The sequence below is a fragment of the Loxodonta africana genome, chromosome X (assembly GCF_030014295.1).
Source record: "Loxodonta africana isolate mLoxAfr1 chromosome X, mLoxAfr1.hap2, whole genome shotgun sequence".
NCBI classification, from domain to species: Eukaryota; Metazoa; Chordata; class Mammalia; order Proboscidea; family Elephantidae; genus Loxodonta; species Loxodonta africana.
In genome coordinates this window covers 17277458-17300613 of record NC_087369.1, presented here as the reverse complement: position 1 = coordinate 17300613, position 23156 = coordinate 17277458, and the positions used below count along the sequence as shown (strand labels likewise).

The following is a 23156-nucleotide window of genomic DNA, read 5'->3' as shown; positions in this document are numbered from 1 at the left end:
TCAACATTTACCGTAAAACAAAGATGAGAAGGTACGGGGCCGGGGGCGGGGGTGGTCAGGGAAACTAGATTACTGGAAATGGGACCACTAGAATGAAAATAATGAGAATAGTGACACATTGTGAAAAATGTAACCAATGTCACTGAACAACTTGTCTAAAAAACTGTTAAATGAGAACATAATTTGCTGTGTAAACTTTCACTGAAAACACAATAAAATATTAAATAAATAAAACGAGAAAAAAATTTAGTTCAAGAGTCCAATTAATAAAAAATTTCCTAGTTAGGATTCTCGTTAAAAAATGGCAAAATTTTTTAGAAAAAAAAAATCCACAGAACTTTGGAAGAAAAAAAAATTGAAGAAACATAGGACAAGTGCTGGGAAAAACAACAGCCCTGAAATGACTAAGTGTTGAACTAGTAAGCACGCTCCATGTCTGCAGCACACATCTAGGTGCTGACTGAGATCCTGCATCCACAAGGCCCAGCACACACCAGGCCTGGTGCAGAAATGTTCAATGTTCATTAATGGGAAATGCTCTCTCTTCCAAATGACCTCCCAGATTATTCAGAGACCTTGTTATAAGAGCCATTTTTCCGTATGTAGCTACCCATAGAAGAAAGAAGGAGGAGTCACCCTGACTGGCAGTGTTAGCAGTGAAGAATTTTACAAGTATGACGCACACACAGAATTAACGAGGAACCAATTTAATGAGGTTAAAATTGCTTCTGGGATGTTCTATCTGAATGACCTTGGCCCTAGTTCCCAGGGTGTCAAATATGCACTTATCAGTTTTGGAACACAGCCAAAGCCCCTGGCTAGGGAAATCCCCACCTGGCCTAGAGATAGCGTATTCAAAAGGCCAGGCCTACAGTTCCTACTGAAAAGTTAGTTAGCTAAGAGAAGTTCTATTTGAGAAGGCAGTTTAAAACAGTGGCACCAAACCTGTGTGGTTATCAGAATTATCTGGGGAGAAGTGACATTTCTCAGGTCCCACTCCAGACCTACTGATCAGACATCAAGGGGTGAGGCCTGGAAACTCATGTTTTCAAAGTAACTCCTCTCTGGCCCTGAAGTCCATCATGTTTTGGAAACCACTGGTTTTGGACCTGCTATTTACCCATTACTTGGACACCTGAATCAGGTCAGAGTGCAGAAAAATAGAGTTGGACGTGACCTTAGTCCAAGGACTGTCAATCAGTGGTGTGACTATTCAAATGCCCCTCAGGTAGAGCTAACCGATGACTCCCCTTTATCTCTTCCTCAAGGGCACACTTCAGATAACCACTACCTACTGATTGGAGAGAGTATTTAAGATGAAGCCTATTTGTTGGCCCTAGTTTTGTCTCTCACAGAATCACCAAGTTCCATATTGAAGTTAGGCTTTAATCATTTATTGAAGGTCTCTAAGAAACAGTCTCGTGAAAATTATGTATGCAACTGTTAAAAAACATCTATCAAAGTTGTTGTCCACTTTCCTACTCAATGTCTCATGGGAGAAACATTTATGATGTGCGGCCAGGAAAAACCTTTGTCTTTCCATAGATACCATTCATTCTTCCTTTTTGGTAAAAACTAGAGAGCTTATTATGTGTCTGAGATCATTAAAAACCAGAGTCAAATGTATTCACATAACCCGCTTTCTCTTCCTCCCCTTGCTTTTGACTTGCTCTATTCTATTTAACTTAGTGCAGTGGATTGTGAGCCTTCTTTAAATTTCTTCTGGAAGTAACGAAGTATAAATAGTCAGACAAATAAGGTTTACCTTTCATCGAGGATTATGTTCAAGAGAAAAATAAAACAAACAGAACTCCCCTCAAATTGGTCTCCAAAAAAGACACCAATTCCAGAAAGATTCTAGAATTGAATTCTGTTCTAATTATAAAAACATATAAGCAAAGAAATGCTCAGATTATAGACGTTTCTTTGATGACCTTAACAACGGGCAAGAACAGCTGTGTGGGCTGGAGCAAGTCACTGAGGCTCTCTGAAAAGGGAGACAGTATATTTGTCTGAAGGGATGGTATGGGATTTCATAACTGCTAACAGTCACGGAATTTTCACTTTCAGTCACTTGAACGATGAAAATACTCAAGTCCGTCTCATACTTTAGATTGTTTTAACGCTGAAATTGCATATGTTCACATACTAACTTGACAATTGCTGATATTTACTTGAAATGACTCTCAGGGGTGGGTTTTGAGAGCCTGCCAGTTCACTCCCCTGTCAACTGATTCTCTAAAACTGTTTAGGATACCTCCCTTTCTCTTACTTATGCCTAAAAGAAGAGGAGTCCACAGCCTTAGAACTCAAGGAAATGTTAGGCGTACATCATAAACAAGGAATCACGCAGCTGGAAAATCTTCAACACAATCTGGCTCAGCTACCTACGCAAAAGGGAACTCATAATAAGTCTCAGTTGTCTTTCAAAGGCAATTCACTGTACATTTTTTTCTTTGGTGGAGGGTGTTTTACTTCAATTACTACTATTTCTTGATGAGATTAAACATACATATGGGCAACCATTCAAAAGGCAGAAAAGGGAATAAAGTCTGTTCTGAGTTCTCAGTTCCTCGACGGGAAGGTTTCACTATTAACCAGAGTCCTGTGAATTCTTTAAGAAATATTCTCGCTAGATCCAATCCCAGTTATAAAATATAAAAAGACTTACAGATCCTGGTTCATGGCTCTCAATCCTGGGGGCACATTAGAAACACCTGGAGACACTTCAAAAATAAGGATGTCCACGTCACAGACATTCTGATTTACTCAATCTGAGGTGGGGTTGGGACATAATTTTTTAAAGTTTTCTAGATGATTCTAATGTGCAACCAGGGTTGAAAACCATTGTTCTCGAAAAATGTAAAAAGGTATGAGGGCTTAAATTACAAAAGAAAAAGAGAAGGCTCATATTTTCAAAGAAAGGGAAAAAAACTCACGGCATGGATAATTTTATGAATAAAGTAAACATGAGACAACATACAGTTTCTCACGAAATACATATGAATTTGTGTATTCATGACATTTTTTAGGATTAACAGGACATTAAGATTATGGTCAGATCTCCTCTTCTATAGAATATATAGGAATAATTACAGTTTGCCTCTGATGGATTCATTTACCATTATAAATTATTTATCTACTTTGAGTTGTTCATTCATAAATGAGCCAAATTATAAAAACCACAAGTTCCTGGTATACAGTAGGTGTTCATATATTTGCTAAATGAATAAAGAGATCAACATTTAGTTTTCCATGTAAATGTCTTGTTTCAAAAACATTGATCCAAAAGAGATGGGACAAGAAGCGTGTCTCAGAGAAGAACCACCACCACCTCCTCGATAAGATTGATAGGATTTTTAATCCCCATTTTACAGATGAGGGAACTAAGGCACAGAGAGCTTAAGTAACTTGCCCAAACTGACTGCCGCTAAAGTCAGTTTTTGAACCCAGGGGTCAGTTCCTGAATCTGAGCATGTTGCTGTCGTTGGGTTCCGTTGAGTCAATTCCGACTCACAGCAACACCACACAACAGAGTAGAACTGTCCCATAGGGTTTTCTCAGCTGTCATCTTTACAGGAGCAGATCGTCAGGTCTTTTCTTCTGCGGAGCCACTGAGTGGATTCGAACCGCTAACCCTTAGGTTAGCAGCTGAGCACTTAGCCATTATGCCACCGAGTCTGAGCATACTGACTTAAAATACTTTTCCTCTACCCACTTTGAGCCTGGCCTTCCAAGATATTCCTTGAAGCATGCCAGTGTTTTTAAAGCCTGTTTTGTGAAAGTGTTTGCCATTCAAAAAATAAAGCCAGGCTGCTCCAGTTTCTTGAAATAGCAGAAATAAATGATTTCCCCATCCAAGTTTCCAAGGAGTACGAGAGAGGCACCTGTCAGAGAACTAGGGGAAGCCCACCCAGGGAGGTCCAGCTGCAGAACGACAGGAGTGGTAAGAGCACTGTGGACACTGGATGATGGACATTTCAGACAGAAGCCAGTATGTCTTCCAAGAAAGAGAACTCAAAAACCTCCATTTCTTGATAAACTTAATTCTGACGTGATAAAGCAAAATTACTTACCGATCTCCAAATCTGCAGGCTCCTGTTTTACTGTAGAACGGACAGTATGCTCGATCTTTCTCCATTATTCTTACATCCAAGGGTGGTTCTGGGTTTTGCCATGTGGTACCATTTTCCAACTGTTAAAAATAACCATGACTTTACTGGCAGTGTAAAAATCCATGACAAAAACTTAATGTCTAAAAATGTAGTCAAATATTCATGTCAAAAATAAAAACGGATTCATTTAAGAATGTACACATTTCAGTTGTAACATGCAATCAAGACTGTATGAAAAGTGTTCCGACCCATTTCCCTTGGTTAGGCATCACTACTGCTACCAGGTTTCCTTCTGCCCATCCGTTCTGAAAGGATAGGATTTATTAGGCAAACACCACTGAAAGAACTCAGTTAAACAGCTGTGAATTCAGTTAAACAGCTATTTGGGGGGAATAGCATGTGAGGCTGCTTACAAACACATTAAGGACTACAGGTGAGTCCAGTCCGCAGGGGCGATTCAATGACATTTATTGTTGTTCATCAATAAACTTTTGTTCTTGTTATGTAAGTGGCAGAGCCACAAAAGTGGTTACAGATATCCACAAGTAATCGAAACAGTCTAGCACAAAACTACTACTACTGGAAGTACTGTTTGTAAAAAAACGTGAATGGGTCTCAAATTCTTAATGAAAGGTTTTAGACGTACCTCATTTTCAGCCTGATCCAGCATCTTCTGCACAGCTTCCTACAAATGGTGCAAACATAGGACTAATGAAAACCTGGACGTCATGTAAGTCACAGCTGGTTTCTCTGGTTAAGAATCTCATGTGTAACAACATAGAAACAAAGCTACACATACGAAAGGCTCCAGGTTCTCATTTGTTCTCTACAGCACAGGTCTGCTGAAAAGCTTTCAAAAGATACTTTGCTGAGAAGGTTTATTTAAATAGAAAATTTAATAGCTCACGTTGTAAAATATTTAAAGTATATGCCTAAAATAGTTCCAGTAACGCCAATATTCTGAATATTTGAGCATATATACCTCATTCTAGTTTTTATGATGCAGACGGCACTGGGTCTGGGTTTAGGATTAGTGAATACTATAAAACACAGTGCTAGATGAAGCTAAAATATAACACGGAGAGTAGTAATTATGATTTGTGAGAAACTTCTAACTTTTTGATAAGCCAAAGGAAGTCCTACGATACGACAGGAAATTTGTGGCTAATTGACATTTAAATAAACTTTAAACTATGTTCAATAGAATTCTCTTCCCTAGCCCCTTAAAGCATTACCTAAAAGTCTCATATATGTAGCTGTGTACTTGATAAGTGTTCCTGGTCACCTAAGAGTCCTCTTTAGCTTAACACGCTCAAAATAGAACTTTTGTTCTCTCCTACACCCGCTCACCTAAACGCCCCATCTCAGCAAATGCTGCTGCTGTTTACTTGCCTATTCAAACCCAAAACCTAAGAGCAGGGCTTCAGTTCTCCTTCCTTCCCCACATTCAATCCACCAGCTAGAGTCCTGCCAGCTCTGTCTACACCTACCCCAAATGTATGTGTGTAGCTTTATTAAGCACTCTGCTAATCCAAATCACCATCATCTCCTATCTGCAATAGCAGCTTTCTAACTGGCTGCTGTATTTCCGATCTCGCCTCCTGATTCACTGTTCCTCACCCCGTATTAAAGAATGATGTACTAAATTAGATGAGATCATTCTCTGCTTAAACCCTTCAATGGCTTCCCATTACACTTAGCGTGAGATCCGTGGCCTCAGTCCAGAAGCCCTTTATAGAGCCTGACCCGCCCACCTTCCCAACCTCATTCCCCCTTGGGTTTCGTTTCAGGCACCCCGGCCTTCTTCCAGCTCCATGCTGCAGGACTCTCCTCCGGGCAGGGAAGCCCTCTTCCTGAGATCTCTGCACTCAGGCATCAGCTCACACACCACCTCCTCAAAGAAGTCTCCCTTGACTATGCAATCTAAGGGAAGACTGCCCTGCCCCACCACTCCCATGCCACTCTCTGCTTTTTTTCTATATAGCACTTAATACTACTGGAAACAGCATTTTGCTTACTTATCATCCAGCTCTCTCACCTAGAAAACTAACTCAACGAGAGCAGGGACTGTCTTTCTCACCGCTCTATCTCTATCTACTAGGAAAGTGACAAACACAGCAGAAACACAGATCGTATGTCCCTTTATACGCTTAGAATCTATTTCGTTCTGTCCACTTCTCCTTAGTGGTTCAGAGCTCAGCTGCTAACCAAAAGGTCGGCAGTTCAAATCCACCAGCTGCTCCTTGGAAACCCTATGGGGCAGTTCTACTCTGTTCTATAGGGTCGCTGAGTCGGGATCGACTCGAGGGCAATAGGTTTTATTGTCTCAAGAGACTTACTTTGAAATCCAAGCATTTGAAAGCCTTAGCTTTTACCTGATTCTGGAAAGACCTCAACTGAAGAACACTCTACTGATAAAATCTTTCTCCTGCCAAGTGGCTGTTGACCTTTCGGTTCACAGCTGTGCGCTTTAACCACTGCGTCACCAGGGCTCCCAATTTTATGTTATTCTGACTCAGCAATATTACTGAAAAGATACATCCTGATGAGTCAGTCAAAGAAAGATGAGCTGTGATATCTTTGAAATAAATACACTGCTAAAGAACAGCAGCAAAATGTACCAAATGAATCTTTAAAAAAGAATCCTGGATGTTGTGGAATATATATACATATACCTCGCCAATTTTTTTTATAAATGAACAATCGTGTATTAATTGCAATTGCCTTTAGTAGCCCACGTTAGAAAGACAAGATTTAATAACAAAAACAGTGTTTGCTAAATCTTTGATATTTGAATCCCTAATTTCTCTAAATAAAAAAATTCTTGCTAACACGTTATAAATAGTTAAGTCTCTCATGAATAAAACAAATGTGGCAACTATACAAAATATTATTCTCTGAATAAGTCAACCCACATATAACAGAACCTCAGAATAACACCATTTGTTATAGAGTGGCAAACAGTGTAAAGTAGGGCCCAGCCACCTGTGTTTATAAATAAAGTTTTATTGGAACACGGCCACACCCTTTCTTTTACATACTGTCTATGGTTGCTTTCATGCTACAATGACAGAGTATTGGCAACAAAAACTGTATGGACCACAGTGCCTAAAACATTTACTATCTGGACCTTTAGAGAAAAAGCTTCCCAACCACTGGTATAATGGGTATGCTGGGTAAGTTGAAGAAAAACCTTAATTTCAGGTAGTCTTATCTGTCATAGCAGGACCCCAAAGAACATCATGAGGAAACTCCAGTGCATGTCAATACTGAAAATACGACTCTTTCTAAAGGAACAAACAAAGCAACAACAAAAGCAAGTAACAAACAAAAAACCCTCAGATGCCTACGGCTTACTCTTCAAACCCATCACCAGCAACATTTGCACTCTAAGAGGATACGCAGTGAGTTTATCCTCCTATGACAGGAATCACCTCTCTTTCTCTCTTCTCCTGTAGTTTCTGCTCCTCCTCTTCTCGCTCCTTTCTCTGTTGTTGTTCCCATTCTTCTTTTAATTTTCTCTTTAAAGGAAATAAAGGAGAAGGAAAGGTAATTTTTTTTTTCAGATTCCCTTTTTAAAAACATTTAACATAGGGGAAAATAAATTAAAAAATTTAAACACATTGGTAAAATGAACATTATCAGTTTCTGAAGTTCAAGATATGTAACTCTTAATTTTTAAATTTCTTACTATGGTGAAATATATGCAGCAAAACATTTCAACCATTTTTATGTGTAAAATTCAGTGCCATTAACTACATTCACCATGTTGTGCAGCAACCATCACTATCTGTTTCTAAATGGTTTCATTACCCTTAACAAAAACTCTGTACCTCTTAAGCAGCGTCCCCCCCCCATTTCCCCACCCTACCGGCCCCAGGTAACCACTAATGAACTTCGTCTCTATGCATTTGCCTATTCTGTATATATCATATAAAAAAACCCACCGCCATCGAGTCGATTGCGACTCATAACGACCCTCTAGGACAGAGCAGAACTGGTGTTTCCAGGCAGCTGCTGGTGGATTCACACTGCCGACCTTTTGGTTAGCAGCCATAACTCTTAACTGCTACGCTACCAGGGATATATCATACAGGTGGGATCATACAGTATTTGTCCTTTTGTGACTTATTTCACTCAGCATGTTTTCAAGGCTCATAATGTTTTCATGTTGCAGCATGTATTAGGAGTTCATCTCTCTTTATGGCTGAGAAATATTTCAATGTATGTAAGTAACATTTTCTTTATCTATTCATCTGTTGATGGACATTTAGGCTGTTTCTACCTTTTGGCTATTGTGAATAGTGCTGCAATGAACATTGGTGTGCACAGATCTGTTTGCATTCCTGCCTTCAATTGTTTTGGGTGTATACCTAGTGTTGAAGAGGAAAATTAATAACAGACATCTTCCTTTGATTTTAAGGTTTTCTCATCCACAAAACAAAATATTAACCATAGAAAGCCTGTCAGAAACTGCTCTACAGCAATGTAAATTTGTTCTATCCAGCTAGAAAAGGACAGTCAACAAACCATCACTTCCTAATTTAAATCTCAAAAAGGTCTCTTGGCTGCAGGTGTCTTTGATTGGATCCCAAATCATAGCGACCCTATAGGACAGGGTAGAACTGCCCCATAGAGTTTCCAAGAAGCGCCTTGTGGATTCGAACTGCCAACCTTTTGGTTAGCAGACATAGCTCTTAACTGCTACGCCACCAGGGTTTCTGCAGGTGGGTGCAGGGTCAAAGTATTGGCAGCCAGGCCAGAAGTAACCTGATATTAGAGGATCTCAGCAAAAAGGGGAACGCAGGGTTCAGTCGATCATGTTAAGATTAGCCAACGGTTGACCTATATTTCTCCCTTCTCTTCTCTTTATAAGCTCCGTTGTACCCAGCTCCTTTGAGCCACTTGCTTTTTCTAGGATCAAAATGGCCTCCTGTATGCTATGGAGCCCTGGTGATGCGGTGGCTGAGAGCTATGGCTACTGACCAAAAGGTCGGCAGTTCAAATCCACCAGGAGCTCCTTGGAAACCCTATGGGGCAGTCCTACACTGTCCTACAGGGTCACTATGAGTTGGAATTGACTCGATGGCAATGTTTTTTTTTTCTTAAATATGCATATAGAATAAGACTTATGTTCAAATTTCAGTGAGTTTGGATTATTTTTAACACTAGGAGTGGAACTGCTGAGTCATAAGATAGTTCTGTGTTTAACTTTTTGAGAAACTGCAAAACAGTTTTCCATAGTGGACGTGCCATTTGACAATCCCACCAGCAGTGGATAAGAGTTCCAATTTCTCCACATTCTCTCTAACATTTGTTGTCTTCTGTTTTTCTGATAATAGACACCCTAACAGGAGTGTCTCATGGTGGGTTTGATTTGCATTTCCCTAATTACAGTTTTGGTCTGAGCCCTGGTGGTGCAGTAGTTAAGCATTTGGCTGCTAACCAAAAGGTCAGCAGTTCGAATCCACCAGCTGCTCCTTGGAAATCCTATGGGGCAGTCCTATTCCATCCTATAGGGTCTCTATGAGTCAGAATTGACTTGGCAGCAATGGGTTTTTAATGATACTTGAGCACCTTTTCAGGTGCCTACTGGCCATTTGTACCATATTTTATGCTAATAATGGGTACGTTCTATGTATGTTTGCCAACCATGAAGGGAGGGTTTCCAAAGCAATATGTAAAAAAAAAAAAAAAGGCGTAGCATCCCTGTGAAAATATCTTGCAGGGGGAAGATGTAGTTGGCAAAAAAAAAAAGAAAAAAAATGTAGAAAGCGTGTGTTATTTGTGTAAAAATACAATACAACTTCTTTGCTGAAATGTCTATTCAAGTCCTTTGCCCAACTTTTAATTGGGAAGTTTGTCTTTTTATTGTTGGGCAAGATATGTAACTCTTAATAGTTAATTGGTTAATTAATTTAATACTGTACCTCTAGTTCTTCCTGCCGTTTTCTAGCTGCCGCTTCCTTTTCTTTCTTTATTCGGAATTCTTCTTGAGCCTTCTGCTCTCTCAGCAACCATTCCTGATGTAACTTTTGCCTATCAGCATAGTGAAACAGTCGATTAATCAAAAGAAATCGGCATTAATCTACAAACACACACACACACGACAGCAAAATGACATGTTTTAAGAATGATTAAAATATCATAAAAGATATCCTCCATAAAAAAAATTAAGTGGGAGTAAAAAAAATGAGAAAATAGAAGTAGAGATCTTAGGAACACTACATTTTGGCAATTATCTTCACAGAGGGTAACACCTTGAAATCACTACTTCTACATTTTATATGTGTGTGTCTGGTATATCTTTGACATAAAAAAAGTGACACTACGATCACAGTAATATTTAGGTTCCAATAAAATGTGTAACAAGTCTTAAAGCAACAATTAGCTTTTCACATTCAGAAAGTATTACTCTTCCTATTCTATGCATGGCTACCCCATGACTGCAGCACTATGAAAACCTTGCATCTTCCGTGAGAAACCTTTGCACTACTAGTCCATATGGTTAAGAGACTCCTGTGATTTGCCCTGGAGTTAATGGTTAATGCACTTGGCTGCTAGCTGAAAGGTTCAAGTCCACCCAGAGGTATCTTGGAAGAAAGTCCTGGCAATTTAGTTCCGAAAAATTAGCCATTGAAAATCCTATGGAGTTTGAGAAGGCACGAAGGGACAGGAACTGGATGAAAGGACACAGGGAACCTGGGATGGAAAGGGGGAGTGTGCTATCACAATTGTGGGAATTGTAAATAATGTCACAAAACAATATGTGCATATAGTTTTGAATAAGAAATTAACTTGAGCTATAAACTTTCATCTAAAGGACAAATTAAAAAAAAAAAAAACCATGAAGCACAGTTCTACCCTGACGCACGTGGGGTCACCATGAGTCAGGATTACCTCAACAGCAACTGGTGGGTGGTAGGTGATTTGCCCCAAAATACCGAAACTGCTGAAAAAAGGAAAATAAAACTACACTGTGATCGTGTCTTTTTTTTTTTAAATAACTTTTATTAAGCTTCAAGTGAACGTTTACAAATCCAATCAGTCTGTCACATATAAGTTTACATACATCTCACTCCCTACTCCCACTTGCTCTCCCCCTCTTAAGTCAGCCCTTTCAGTCTCTCCTTTCTTGACAATTTTGCCGGCTTCCCTCTCTCTCTATCCTCCATCCCCCCTCCAGACAAGAGTTGCCAACACAATCTCAAGTGTCCACCTGATATAATTAGCTCACTCTTCATCAGCGGCTCTCTCCCACCCGCTGACCAGTCCCTTTCACTTCTGATGAGTTGTCTTCGGGGATGGTTCCTGTCCTGTGTCAACTGAAGGTCTGGGGAGCATGGCCACCGGGATTCCTCCAGTCTCAGTCAGACCATTAAGTTTGGTCTTTTTATGAGAATTTGGGGTCTGCATCCCACTGATCTCCTGTTCCCTCAGGGGTCCTCTGCTGTGCTCCCTGTCAGGGCAGTCATCGATTGTGGCCGGGCACCAACTAGTTCTTCTGGTCTCAGGATGACGTAGGTCTCTGGTTCATGTGGCCCTTTCTGTCTCTTGGGCTCTTAGTTGTCATGTGGCCTTGGTGTTCTTCATTTTCCTTTGCTCCAGGTGGGTTGAGACCAATTGCTGCATCTTAGATGGCCGCTTGTTAGCATTTAAGACCCCAGATGCCACATTTCAAAGTGGGATGCAGAATGATTTCATAATAATTTTGCCAATTGACTTAGAAGTCCCCGCAAACCATGTTCCCCAGACCCCCGCACTTGCTCCGCTGACCTTTGAAGCATTCATTTTATCCCAGAAACTTCTTTGCTTTTGGTCCAGTCCAATTGAGCTGACCTTCCATGTATTGAGTGTTGTCTTTCCCTTCACCTAAAGCAGTTCTTATCTACTGATTAATCAATAAAAAGCCCTCTCCCACCCTCCCTCCCTCCCCCCCTCGTAACCACAAAAGTATGTGTTCTTCTCAGTTTATACTATTTCTCAAGATCTTATAATAGTGGTCTTATACAATATTTGTCCTTTTGCCTCTGACTCATTTCGCTCAGCATAATGCCTTCCAGGTTCCTCCATGTTATGAAATGTTTCAGAGATTCGTCACTGTTCTTTATCGACGCGTAGTATTCCATTGTGTGAATATACCACAATTTATTTACCCATTCATCCGTTGATGGACACCTTGGTTGCTTCCAACTTTTTGCTATTGTAAACAGAGCTGCAATAAACATGGGTGTGCATATATCTGTTTGTATGAAGGCTCTTGTATCTCTAGGGTATATTCCTAGGAGTGGGATTTCTGGGTTGTATGGTTTTTTATGGTAGTTCTATTTCTAACTGTTTAACGCCAGATAGATTTCCAAAGTGGGTGTACCATTTTACATTCCCACCAGCAGTGTATGAGAGTTCCAATCTCTCCGCAGCCTCTCCAACATTTATCATTTTGTGTTTTTTGGATTAATGCCAGCCTTGCTGGTGTGAGATGGAATCTCATCGTAGTTTTAATTTGCATTTCTCTAATGGCTAATGATCGAGAGCATTTTCTCATGTATCTGTTGGCTGCCTGAATATCTTCTTCAGTGAAATGTGTGTTCATATCCTTTGCCCACTTCTTGATCGGGTTGTTTGTCTTTTTGTGGTTGAGTTTTGACAGAATCATGTAGATTTTAGAGATCAGGCGCTGGTCGGAGATGTCATAGCTGAAAATTCTTTCCCAGTCTGTAGGTGGTCTTTTTACGCTTTTGGAGAAGTCTTTAGATGAGCATAGGTGTTTGATTTTTAGGAGCTCCCAGTTATCGGGTTTCTCTTCATCATTTTTGGTAATGTTTTGTATTCTGTTTATACCTTGTATTAGGGCTCCTAGGGTTGTCCCAATTTTTTCTTCCATGATCTTTATCGTTTTAGTCTTTATGTTTAGGTCTTTGATCCACTTGGAGTTAGTTTTTGTGCATGGTGTGAGGTATGGGTCCTGTTTCATTTTTTTGCAAATGGATATCCAGTTATGCCAGCACCATTTGTTAAAAAGGCTATCTTTTCCCCAGTTAATTGACACTGGTCCTTTGTCAAATATCAGCTGCTCATACGTGGATGGATCTATGTCTGGGTTCTCAATTCTGTTCCATTGGTCTATGTGTCTGTTGTTGTACCAATACCAGGCTGTTTTGACTACTGTGGCTGTGTAATAGGTTCTGAAGTCAGGTAAGGTGAGGCCTCCCACTTTCTTCTTCTTTTTCAGTAGTGCTTTGCTTATCCGGGGCTTCTTTCCCTTCCATATGAAATTGGTGATTTGTTTCTCTATCCCCTTAAAATATGACATTGGAATTTGGATTGGAAGTGCGTTAAATGTATAGATGGCTTTTGGTAGAATAGACATTTTTACTATGTTAAGTCTTCCTATCCATGAGCAGGGTATGTTTTTCCACTTAAGTATGTCCTTTTGAATTTCTTGTAGTAGAGCTTTGTAGTTTTCTTTGTATAGGTCTTTTACATCCTTGGTAAGATTTATTCCTAAGTATCTTATCTTCTTGGGGGCTACTGTGAATGGTATTGATTTGGTTATTTCCTCTTCGGTGTTCTTTTTGTTGATGTAGAGGAATCCAAGTGATTTTTGTATGTTTATTTTATAACCTGAGACTCTGCCAAACTCTTCTATTAGTTTCAGTAGTTTTCTGGAGGATTCCTTAGGGTTTTCTGTGTATATAATCATGTCATCTGCAAATAGTGATAACTTTACTTCTTCCTTGCCAATCCAGATACCTTTTATTTCTTTGTCTAGCCTAATTGCCCTGGCTAAGACTTCCAACACGATGTTGAATAAGAGCTGTGATAAAGGGCATCCTTGTCTGGTTCCCGTTCTCAAGGGAAATGCTTTCAGGTTCTCTCCATTTAGAGTGATATTGGCTGTTGGCTTTGCATAGATGCCCTTTATTATGTTGAGGAATTTTCCTTCAATTCCTATTTTGGTAAGAGTTTTTATCATGAATGGGTGTTGGACTTTGTCAAATGCCTTTTCTGCATCAATTGATAAGATCATGTGGTTTTTGTCTTTTGTTTTATTTATGTGACGGATTACATTAATGGTTTTTCTGATATTAAACCAGCCTTGCATACCTGGTATAAATCCCACTTGATCAGAGTGAATTATTTTTTTGATGTGTTGTTGGATTCTATTGGCTAGAATTTTGTTGAGGATTTTTGCATCTATGTTCATGAGGGATATAGGTCTGTAATTTTCTTTTTTTGTAAAGTCTTTACCTGGTTTTGGTATCAGGGAGATGGTGGCTTCATAGAATGAGTTGGGTAGTATTCCGTCATTTTCTATGCTTTGGAATACCTTCAGAAGTAGTGGTGTTAACTCTTCTCTGAAAGTTTGGTAGAACTCTGCAGTGAAGCCGTCCGGGCCAGGGCTTTTTTTTGTTGGGAGTTGTTTGATTACCGTTTCAATCTCTTTTTTTGTTATGGGTCTATTTAGTTGTTCTACTTCTGAATGTGTTAGTTTAGGTAGGTAGTGTTTTTCCAGGAATTCATCCATTTCTTCTAGGTTTTCAAATTTGTTAGAGTACAATTTTTCATAATAATCTGAAATGATTCTTTTAATTTCATTTGGTTCTGTTGTGATGTGGTCCTTCTCATTTCTTATTCGAGTTATTTGTTTCCTTTCCTGTATTTCTTTAGTCAGTCTAGCCAATGGTTTATCAATTTTGTTAATTTTTTCAAAGAACCAGCTTTTGGCTTTGTTAATTCTTTCAATTGTTTTTCTGTTCTCTAATTCATTTAGTTCAGCTCTAATTTTTATTATTTGTTTTCTTCTGGTGCCTGATGTATTCTTTTGTTGCTCAGTTTCTATTTGTTCAAGTTGTAGGGACAGTTCTCTGCTTTTGGCTCTTTCTTCTTTTTGTATGTGTGCATTTATTGATATAAATTGGCCTCTGAGCACTGCTTTTGCTGTGTCCCAGAGGTTTTGATAGGAAGTATTTTCATTCTCGTTGCTTTCTATGAATTTCCTTATTCCCTCCTTGATGTCTTCTATAACCCAGTCTTTTTTCAGGAGGGTGTTGTTCATTTTCCAAGTATTTGATTTCTTTTTCCTAGTTTTTCTGTTATTGATCTCTAGTTTTATTGCCTTGTGGTCTGAGAAGATGCTTTGTAATATTTCGATGTTTTGGACTCTGCAAAGGTTTGTTTTATGACCTAATATGTGGTCTATTCTAGAGAATGTTCCATGTGCGCTAGAAAAAAAAGTATACTTTGCAGCAGTTGGGTGGAGAGTTCTGTATAAGTCAATGAGGTCAAGTTGGTTGACTGTTGTAATTAGATCTTCCGTGTCTCTGTTGAGCTTCTTACTGGATGTCCTGTCCTTCTCCGAAAGTGCTGTGTTGAAGTCTCCTACTATAATTGTGGAGGTATCTATCTTGCTTTTCAATTCTGTTAAAATTTGATTTATGTATCTTGCAGCCCTGTCATTGGGTGCATAAATATTTAATATGGTTATGTCTTCCTGATCAATTGTCCCTTTTATCATTATATAGTGTCCTTCTTTATCCTTTGTGGTGGATTTAAGTCTAAAGTCTATTTTGTCAGAAATTAATATTGCTACTCCTCTTCTTTTTTGCTTATTGTTTGCTTGATATACTTTTTTCCATCCTTTGAGTTTTAGTTTGTTTGTGTCTCTAAGTCTAAGGTGTGTCTCTTGTAGGCAGCATATAGATGGATCGTGTTTCTTTATCCAGTCTGTGACTCTCTGTCTCTTTATTGGTGCATTTAGTCCATTTACATTCAGGGTAATTATAGATAAATAAGTTTTTAGTGCTGTCATTTTGATGCCTTTTTATGTGTGTTGTTGACAATTTCATTTTTCCACATACTTTTTTGTGCTGAGGCATTTTTCTCAGTAAATTGTGAGATCCTCATTTTCATAGTGCTTGACTTTATGTTAGTTGAGTCGTTACGTTTTTCTTGGTTTTTATCTTGAGTTATAGAGTTGTTATACCTTTTTGTGGTTACCTTATTATTTACCCCTATTTTTCTAAGTAAAAACCTAACTTGTATCGTTCTATATCGCCTTGTATCACTCTCCATATGGCAGTTCAATGCCTCCTGTATTTAGTCCCTCTTTTTGATTATTGTGATCTTTTACCTATTGACTTCCATGATTCCCTGTTATGTGTATTTTTTTTTAATTAATCTTAATTTGTTTGTTTTTGTGATTTCCCTATTTGAGTTGATATCAGGATGTTCTGTTTTGTGACCTTGTGTTGTGCTGATATCTGATATTATTGGTTCTCTGACCAAACAATATCCTTTAGTATTTCTTGTAGCTTTGGTTTGGTTTTTGCAAATTCTCTAAACTTGTGTTTGTTTGTAAATATCTTAATTTCGCCTTCATATTTCAGAGAGAGTTTTGCTGGATATATGATCCTTGGCTTGCAGTTTTTCTCCTTCAGTGTTCTGTGTATGTCGTCCCATTCCCTTCTTGCCTGCATGGTTTCTGCTGAGTAGTCAGAACATATTCTTATTGATTCTCCCTTGAAGGAAACCTTTCTTTTCTCCCTGGCTGCTTTTAAAATTTTCTGTTTATCTTTGGTTTTGGTGAGTTTGATGATAATATGTCTTGGTGTTTTTCTTTTGGGATCAATCTTAAATGGGGTTCGATGAGCATCTTGGATAGATATCCTTTCGTCTTTCATGATGTCAGGGAAGTTTTCTGTCAGGAGTTCTTCAACTATTTTCTCTGTGTTTTCTGTCCCTCCTCCCTGTTCTGGGACTCCAATCATCCGCAGGTTATCCTTCTTGATAGAGTCCCACATAATTCTTAGGGTTTCTTCATTTTTTTTAATTCTTTTATCCGATTTTTTTTCAGCTATGTTGGTGTTGATTCCCTGGTCCTCCAGATGTCCCAGTCTGCATTCTAATTGCTCGAGTCTGCTCCTCTGACTTCCTAGTGCGTTGTCTAGTTCTGTTATTTTATTGTTAATCTTTTGGATTTCTACATGTTGTCTCTCTATGGATTCTTGCAACTTATTAATTTTTCCACTATGTTCTTGAATAATCTTTTTGAGTTCTTCAACAGTTTTATCAGTGTGTTCCTTGGCTTTTTCTGCAGTTATCCTAATTTCATTTGTGATATCATTAAGCATTCTGTAAATTAGTTTTTTATATTCTGTATCTGATAATTCCAAGATTGTATCTTCATTTGGGAAAGATTTTGATTCTTTTGTTTGGGGGGTTGGAGAAGCTGTCATGGTCTGCTTCTTTAAGTGGTTTGATATGGATTGTTGTCTCCGAGCCATCACTGGGAAACTAGTTTTTCCAGAAAATCGGCTGCATCCAGTCCAAATCCCTGCGGGACGGTTCCCCGGCTCGGACGCTGCTCTTTCTGCTCCAACACGAGTCACTGCCTCCCGGGGACTTCTCCTACCGGCTGCATCCCACGCCGCCCGTGGAACCGGCTGGTCCCCCTCCCGGGGTTAGTTCAGGGGGGTGGAGCAGCTCTCTGTGCTTGTGCCGTACCTGACTGGTACGCTGGCTCCAGGCCCTGGAAACAATCGCTGCTTCCCTGTATTAGTTCGTTCTCCGTCTCTAAATCTGTGTTTGTTGTTCAGGGTTCGTAGATTGTTATGTACGTGATCGATTCACTTGTTTTTCCGTGTCTCTGTTGTAAGAGGGATCCGAGGTAGCGTCTGCCTAGTCTGCCATCTTGGCTCTGCCGATCATGTCTTTTAAAATAAAGAATACTACAGGCTTTAAGAAAAGATGGTAAGAAGTTATAAAAATAAATTAGTGGGTGTCTATTTTTTTAAATGACCAATTTAAAACATAATTATAAAGAGTATAAAACATTACTCTTTATAACTGGTCATTTAAAAAAAAAAAAAGAGGAGTCCTAGTGGTGTAATGGTTAAGTGTTTACTTGGCTGCTAACCAAAAGGCTGGTGGTTCAAATCCATCCAGCAGCTCCACAGGAGAAAGACGTAGTGATCTGCTCCCATAAAGATTACCGCCTAGATAACCTCATGGGGCTCTGTCACAGAGGGTCACTATGAGTTAGAATATGACTGATAGCACCCAACAACAACATTACTAAAATGGCAAGTGTTTCAGACATTCATAACAGTTTCTAACTTAAAGATGGGTTATATTTCAGGTTTATATGCCAACCTGATATTCAGAACCTAGGCTGCATTTTCTCACTGAATTTGTAAAAGGGAAATATATGAGAAATTGTTCTAAATTACCTCAGCAACATTAGGAATTAAATAGGGCTTTACGTTTAGCCTGGGGACCTAAACAGAACTTTAAATATTCTATGGGAAAATATATTCAATTTCCACCTACAGTTTCCAGCAACGCAGCTTTCAGCCGTGGTAGAAGCTAGCTTATTGTGTGTGTCACATGCATGCGCCAGATATGAGGTAGGTATAGATCTTTCAGTGGGCAGAGCTCTGATTTATGAATCCTTTGAGGAACATATTAATTGTATAGAAACTGAACCAAAATGGTATATACCTTAAGACCACAAAAAGTAAAACATTCCAAACTTTACAATTTAATAACTTCAATATCCTACACATCTGCTTTAAAATAGTATATAAAGTCATACAGTACTTTCACATAATGAACTTTCCCGTTTTTCGACAAGAACTCAAGTAGTGCGCAACTAGTGTAGGAATACATGAAGATGAAAGGGACACAGAGGCATTGTACTGTGCTTTAAAAGAATCATTTCAAATAAATGGGGAAACAAATAAAAATCACTTTTCTATTTTATCCCCTCTCTCATCTTTACCACAAGGGAAACCTACAGTAAGTGCAACCAGAGCTGTTACAGTGCCTCCTACCTCTACCAATCACACACCACCTTGTGGAATCTTCACAATTCTATGAGGTAGCTACTATGATTGCTTTTTTACTCCAGATTAAAGATAAGGACACTGACATTTAGAGAGATTAAGACACTTGAGCACACTTGGACAGCTAGTAAGTAGCAGAGGCAGAACGGGAACTGAGGGCCAGTTGAATCCAACTCCATGTTCTCCAACACAACCACATTAAAAACACCACCACCACCACCCTGGAAAATATTAAGAGAAAAACTACCAGAGTATTTTCATCATCTTGGGATGGGGGAGGCATTTTTTAAGTCAGACACCAAGGCCAGATATCATAACAGAAGTTGACTATGTGAAAATCAAATTATGGTAAGTAATACCATAAATCAAATTAGGACTAATAGCAAATGAGAAAAACATACATCACACATATGACAGATAAAGGATTAATATCCTCAATCCTTAGTATCTTCAATAACATCTCTTATAAAGCAAGTGAAAACAAAGATCTATTCCAAAAGAAAAAGGTACAGGACTTAAGCATTTTATAAATAGGTAAAAAAAAATGTATAAAAAGATATTCAACCTTACTAACTAAGCAATGTATATTTCAAACAATGAAATATAACTTTTCACCAAAGGAGCTTTCAAAATTGAATGCCTAGAATGGGTGCAGGCATAGGGAAAGAAGCACCTTCATTCAACTGCCAGAAGGGCTGCCAATTGGCCTGCCCGTTCTACTCTGCCATCTACAAGTAATGATCCCAGCAATTTCATTTCCAGGCATTTTCCTAAGGAAATAACAGGACAATTTCTTAGGATATACAAGCATGGATGCTCTTTGCAACATTTTCTATAACGGTAACAACCTATTAAAACCTCTAAGTCCATCAATAGTGAACTATAAATTATGAAGAATAAATTATGAATAAAGAGTACATTATGCTACATCCATACAGTGGGTACTATGTTGCCATTAAAATGGTTGAATTAGATCTCTGCATTGACACTGAAATACATATACAATTCTTAGCAAAAAAAATTCATAGAAAAATGTGGATAAATATTAACCCATTCGAGAAATACACATGTATTGTACACAGGTGCTTTCTTTCATTCTTACTTTCTTTACAGTAGCTATCTTTGGGGTGCTGTGTTTATTGAAGCTCTTTCACTTTTTACACTTAACCATTTGGCCTTTTGTTTTGTTTTGGCAAAAACATTTACGAATTAACAAAAAGTTAAAAATACTTGGGTTAAAAACATAAAGACGAACTCAGTTTTAGCCTGTTGACTACAGACATAAATGTTCTACACAAGCTATTTTATAAAACCTATCTTGTACCGTAAAACCTGTGACAGCCGGACGGCCTTGTTTTTCTGGGTCTCACAAGTTTTCTGCCTTTGACAGGATTCAGTCTTACCACTTTTCTATTGCCCTTTATTAGTAGAAAATATTTGAGTTTTCCTTCTCTGACAGGTCTCCACCTTATACGGGTTCTGGCTTCTGCAGGTTTTACGGTACAAGATCATATAAAGGACACCTGTGCTAGTAAAGGCTTGTTGTTGTCGTTGTTAGGTGCTGTTGGGTCAATTTTCGACTCATAGCAACCCTAAGTGACGAGAGTAGAACTGTCCTACTGGGTTTTCTAGATTGTAATCTCTACAGAGCATATCATCAGGATTTTTCTCCGGTGGAGCCTCTGAGTGGGTTCAAACCACCAACCTTTCTGTTAGCAGCTGAGGGCTTAACTGTTGCCCCACCAGGCCTCCAGTAAAGACTTAGAACACTCAAAATAACTGAGTTCACTTTAAGGGCTGAAATCAGTGCTGACCTCTCCTTCTCTAACAGCTTCTCTTCTTCGAGTTGGTGTTCTTCAATAAACGCATCCTCCTCCTCCTCCTTCTGTGAGAGTCCTGGTGGAATATAGAAGTTTTATTACACTATCTGTATACCGCAAAACCTAGGTCAGTAACTCAGGAAATGAAATGCATGAAATCTTTAATCTTTACGAAATGGTTTAAACTTTCTAATAATGAGGACTCCAACCGGCCAAACTTGGAATAATCTGAGCATCAAAAAGAACAACAATGTAGTGGATACCAAAAAGCCCACTGCCATCGACTTGATTCCAACCCTCTAGGACACAGGAGAACTGCCCATAGGGTTTCCAAGGCTCTAATCTTTACAGAAGCAGACTGCCACAGCTTTCTCCCACCGAGTGGCTGATAGGTTCCAACCACCTAGCTTTTGGTTAGCAGCTGAGCACTTTACCCACTGCACCACCAGGGCTCCTTAATGTAGCTGATAACACATTAAATTACAAAAATTAATCCATGGTTCCATAACGATACTCAAAAAGGTGGTGGGGGTGTGAGGGGGGAACATAACATCTTTACAGAAGACTGGCAACTAAAATATTTAGACAAAAATAGGAAAATTATCATTTTTGTAAGCCCCCGCTGTAAAAATTAATTTAGACAAAGATGCTGAAAACACTGGATGAAAGCGTGTTGGCAAGAGAATATTCATCTCAAAATACCACCCCATAGATTAGTACTAGTCAACTAGTCACAAAGCGGGAAAAGCACCTTTAGGATGGTGCAGTCTGGTGGGTGACATCTTAACCACACTCACACTGGAACCACCTGACATTACAGACCTCCTGATGTGTACAATAAGAAGTATACCACACCTGCTCTGTAGCATTCTGCTACATTAGCTACAGAGTAATGCTTTATGCCAAAATGCTACACAGCAGGTGTCATATACTTCTTATTGAAGCGTTAATCTGAAGCTAATCACGAGAAAATAATCAGACAAATCCAGAGTGTGGAACATTCTACAAGCTAACTGGCGTGAGCTTTTGTAAAGAATCAACCCTGGTTTGGGGAAGGCAGGTGCAAGTCTGGTATTGTGGTTCTATAGGAGAATGTTTTTATTCTTAGGAGATGCAAGCTGAAGTATTGAGGGGTGAAGCTCATAATGTCTGCAACTGACTTGCAAATGGTTCAGAAAAAATGTATGTATGGATCTATCTACCTATATAAATAGAAAGTAAGGCAAAATGTTAACAACTGGCAAATCTAGTGAAGGGTTCAGGGATGTTTACTGTATTATTGTCTCAACTTTCTGTACATTGCAACATTTACAAAATAAAAATGTGGGAAAATAATTTTTTAGTACAATAAAAATGTATTTCTTCTCCAATTCAAAACAGAAATTTGAGAGAGAAAAAAGCAATGAAAGTGGAGATACAGAAAAGGGGGGAAATGGAAGCTATCCTAAGGAAATAAAACAGAAGATCTCAGGCTTATAGGAAAAAGGTTTTGTGTCTGTCACATATGCTAAGTCTAACCAAAAGCTCTCCTCGTCCTAGATATTTAAAATAATTTACTTCTCTTTTTTTTTAAGCCAGTAAACTTTATTATTTCAGCACCTGAAATTAAAACAGGCAACAACAACAAAAACTGAGGGTAAGTCCTAATGCCCACAATTATCCAGATAATTAAATGAGGGCCCTTCCAAGAACCGGGCACAGAGGACTGACTGACTTACAGAGGTATGCTGGTAGACTGAAGCTCCTGGGGGCACAAACGTGCTCGACCACTAACTGAAAGGTTAGAGTTTTCACGGAAGCCACCCAGCAGCTCCGTGGGAGAAAGATCCACTGATATGCTCCCATACAGATTACAGCCTAAAAACCCCTATGGGGCAGTTCTACTCTGTCACATGGGGTCACTAGGATTCAAAAATTGACTCAACGGCACCTAACAACGACTAACCTCAAGGCTGGCAGTTCGAACCCACCTAGTACTGCTGTGGAAAAAAAGCATGCTGATCTACTTCCGTAAAAATTACAGCAGCTCTACTCTGTAACACATGGGGTCACCATGAGTCAGAGTCGAAACGATGGCAATGGGTTTGGTTTTTGGCTTTGGCCCATAGACTAGTCACTGCCCAGATACAGCTGATAAACCAAAATATTTGTCGACTGACTCACTCAAGCCCCCGTCGCAAACCAAGCACACACACACCCTGCAGAGGGGGCTAACGGTTCTGAGTATATAATTTTCTCTACATGTATAATCAAATATATACAATTATACATCTATGTATAACATATCTAATTATATTAGACATGTAAGTGTGTATACAGAATCATGCTATAGTTTTGAAACTTGCTTTTTATACTAATATTTTTGTTGTTGTTAG

General features: G+C 39.0%; 1 protein-coding gene across 4 annotated transcripts in view; it reads right to left on the bottom strand.

Moving 5' to 3' along the window:
* Positions 1-23156, bottom strand: part of ZRSR2 (zinc finger CCCH-type, RNA binding motif and serine/arginine rich 2) — a 38745-nt gene that overhangs the window by 11803 nt on the left and 3786 nt on the right. For all 4 annotated transcript variants that reach the window (XM_064278033.1, XM_064278034.1, XM_064278035.1 and 1 more), the window contains 5 exons: positions 20776-20857; positions 10046-10154; positions 7550-7636; positions 4762-4800; positions 4077-4195 (listed from right to left, as the gene is read on the bottom strand). In XM_064278033.1, coding sequence (XP_064134103.1) covers positions 4077-4195; positions 4762-4800; positions 7550-7636; positions 10046-10154; positions 20776-20857 — 436 coding nt within the window. The remainder of the gene's footprint in view (positions 1-4076; positions 4196-4761; positions 4801-7549; positions 7637-10045; positions 10155-20775; positions 20858-23156) is intronic.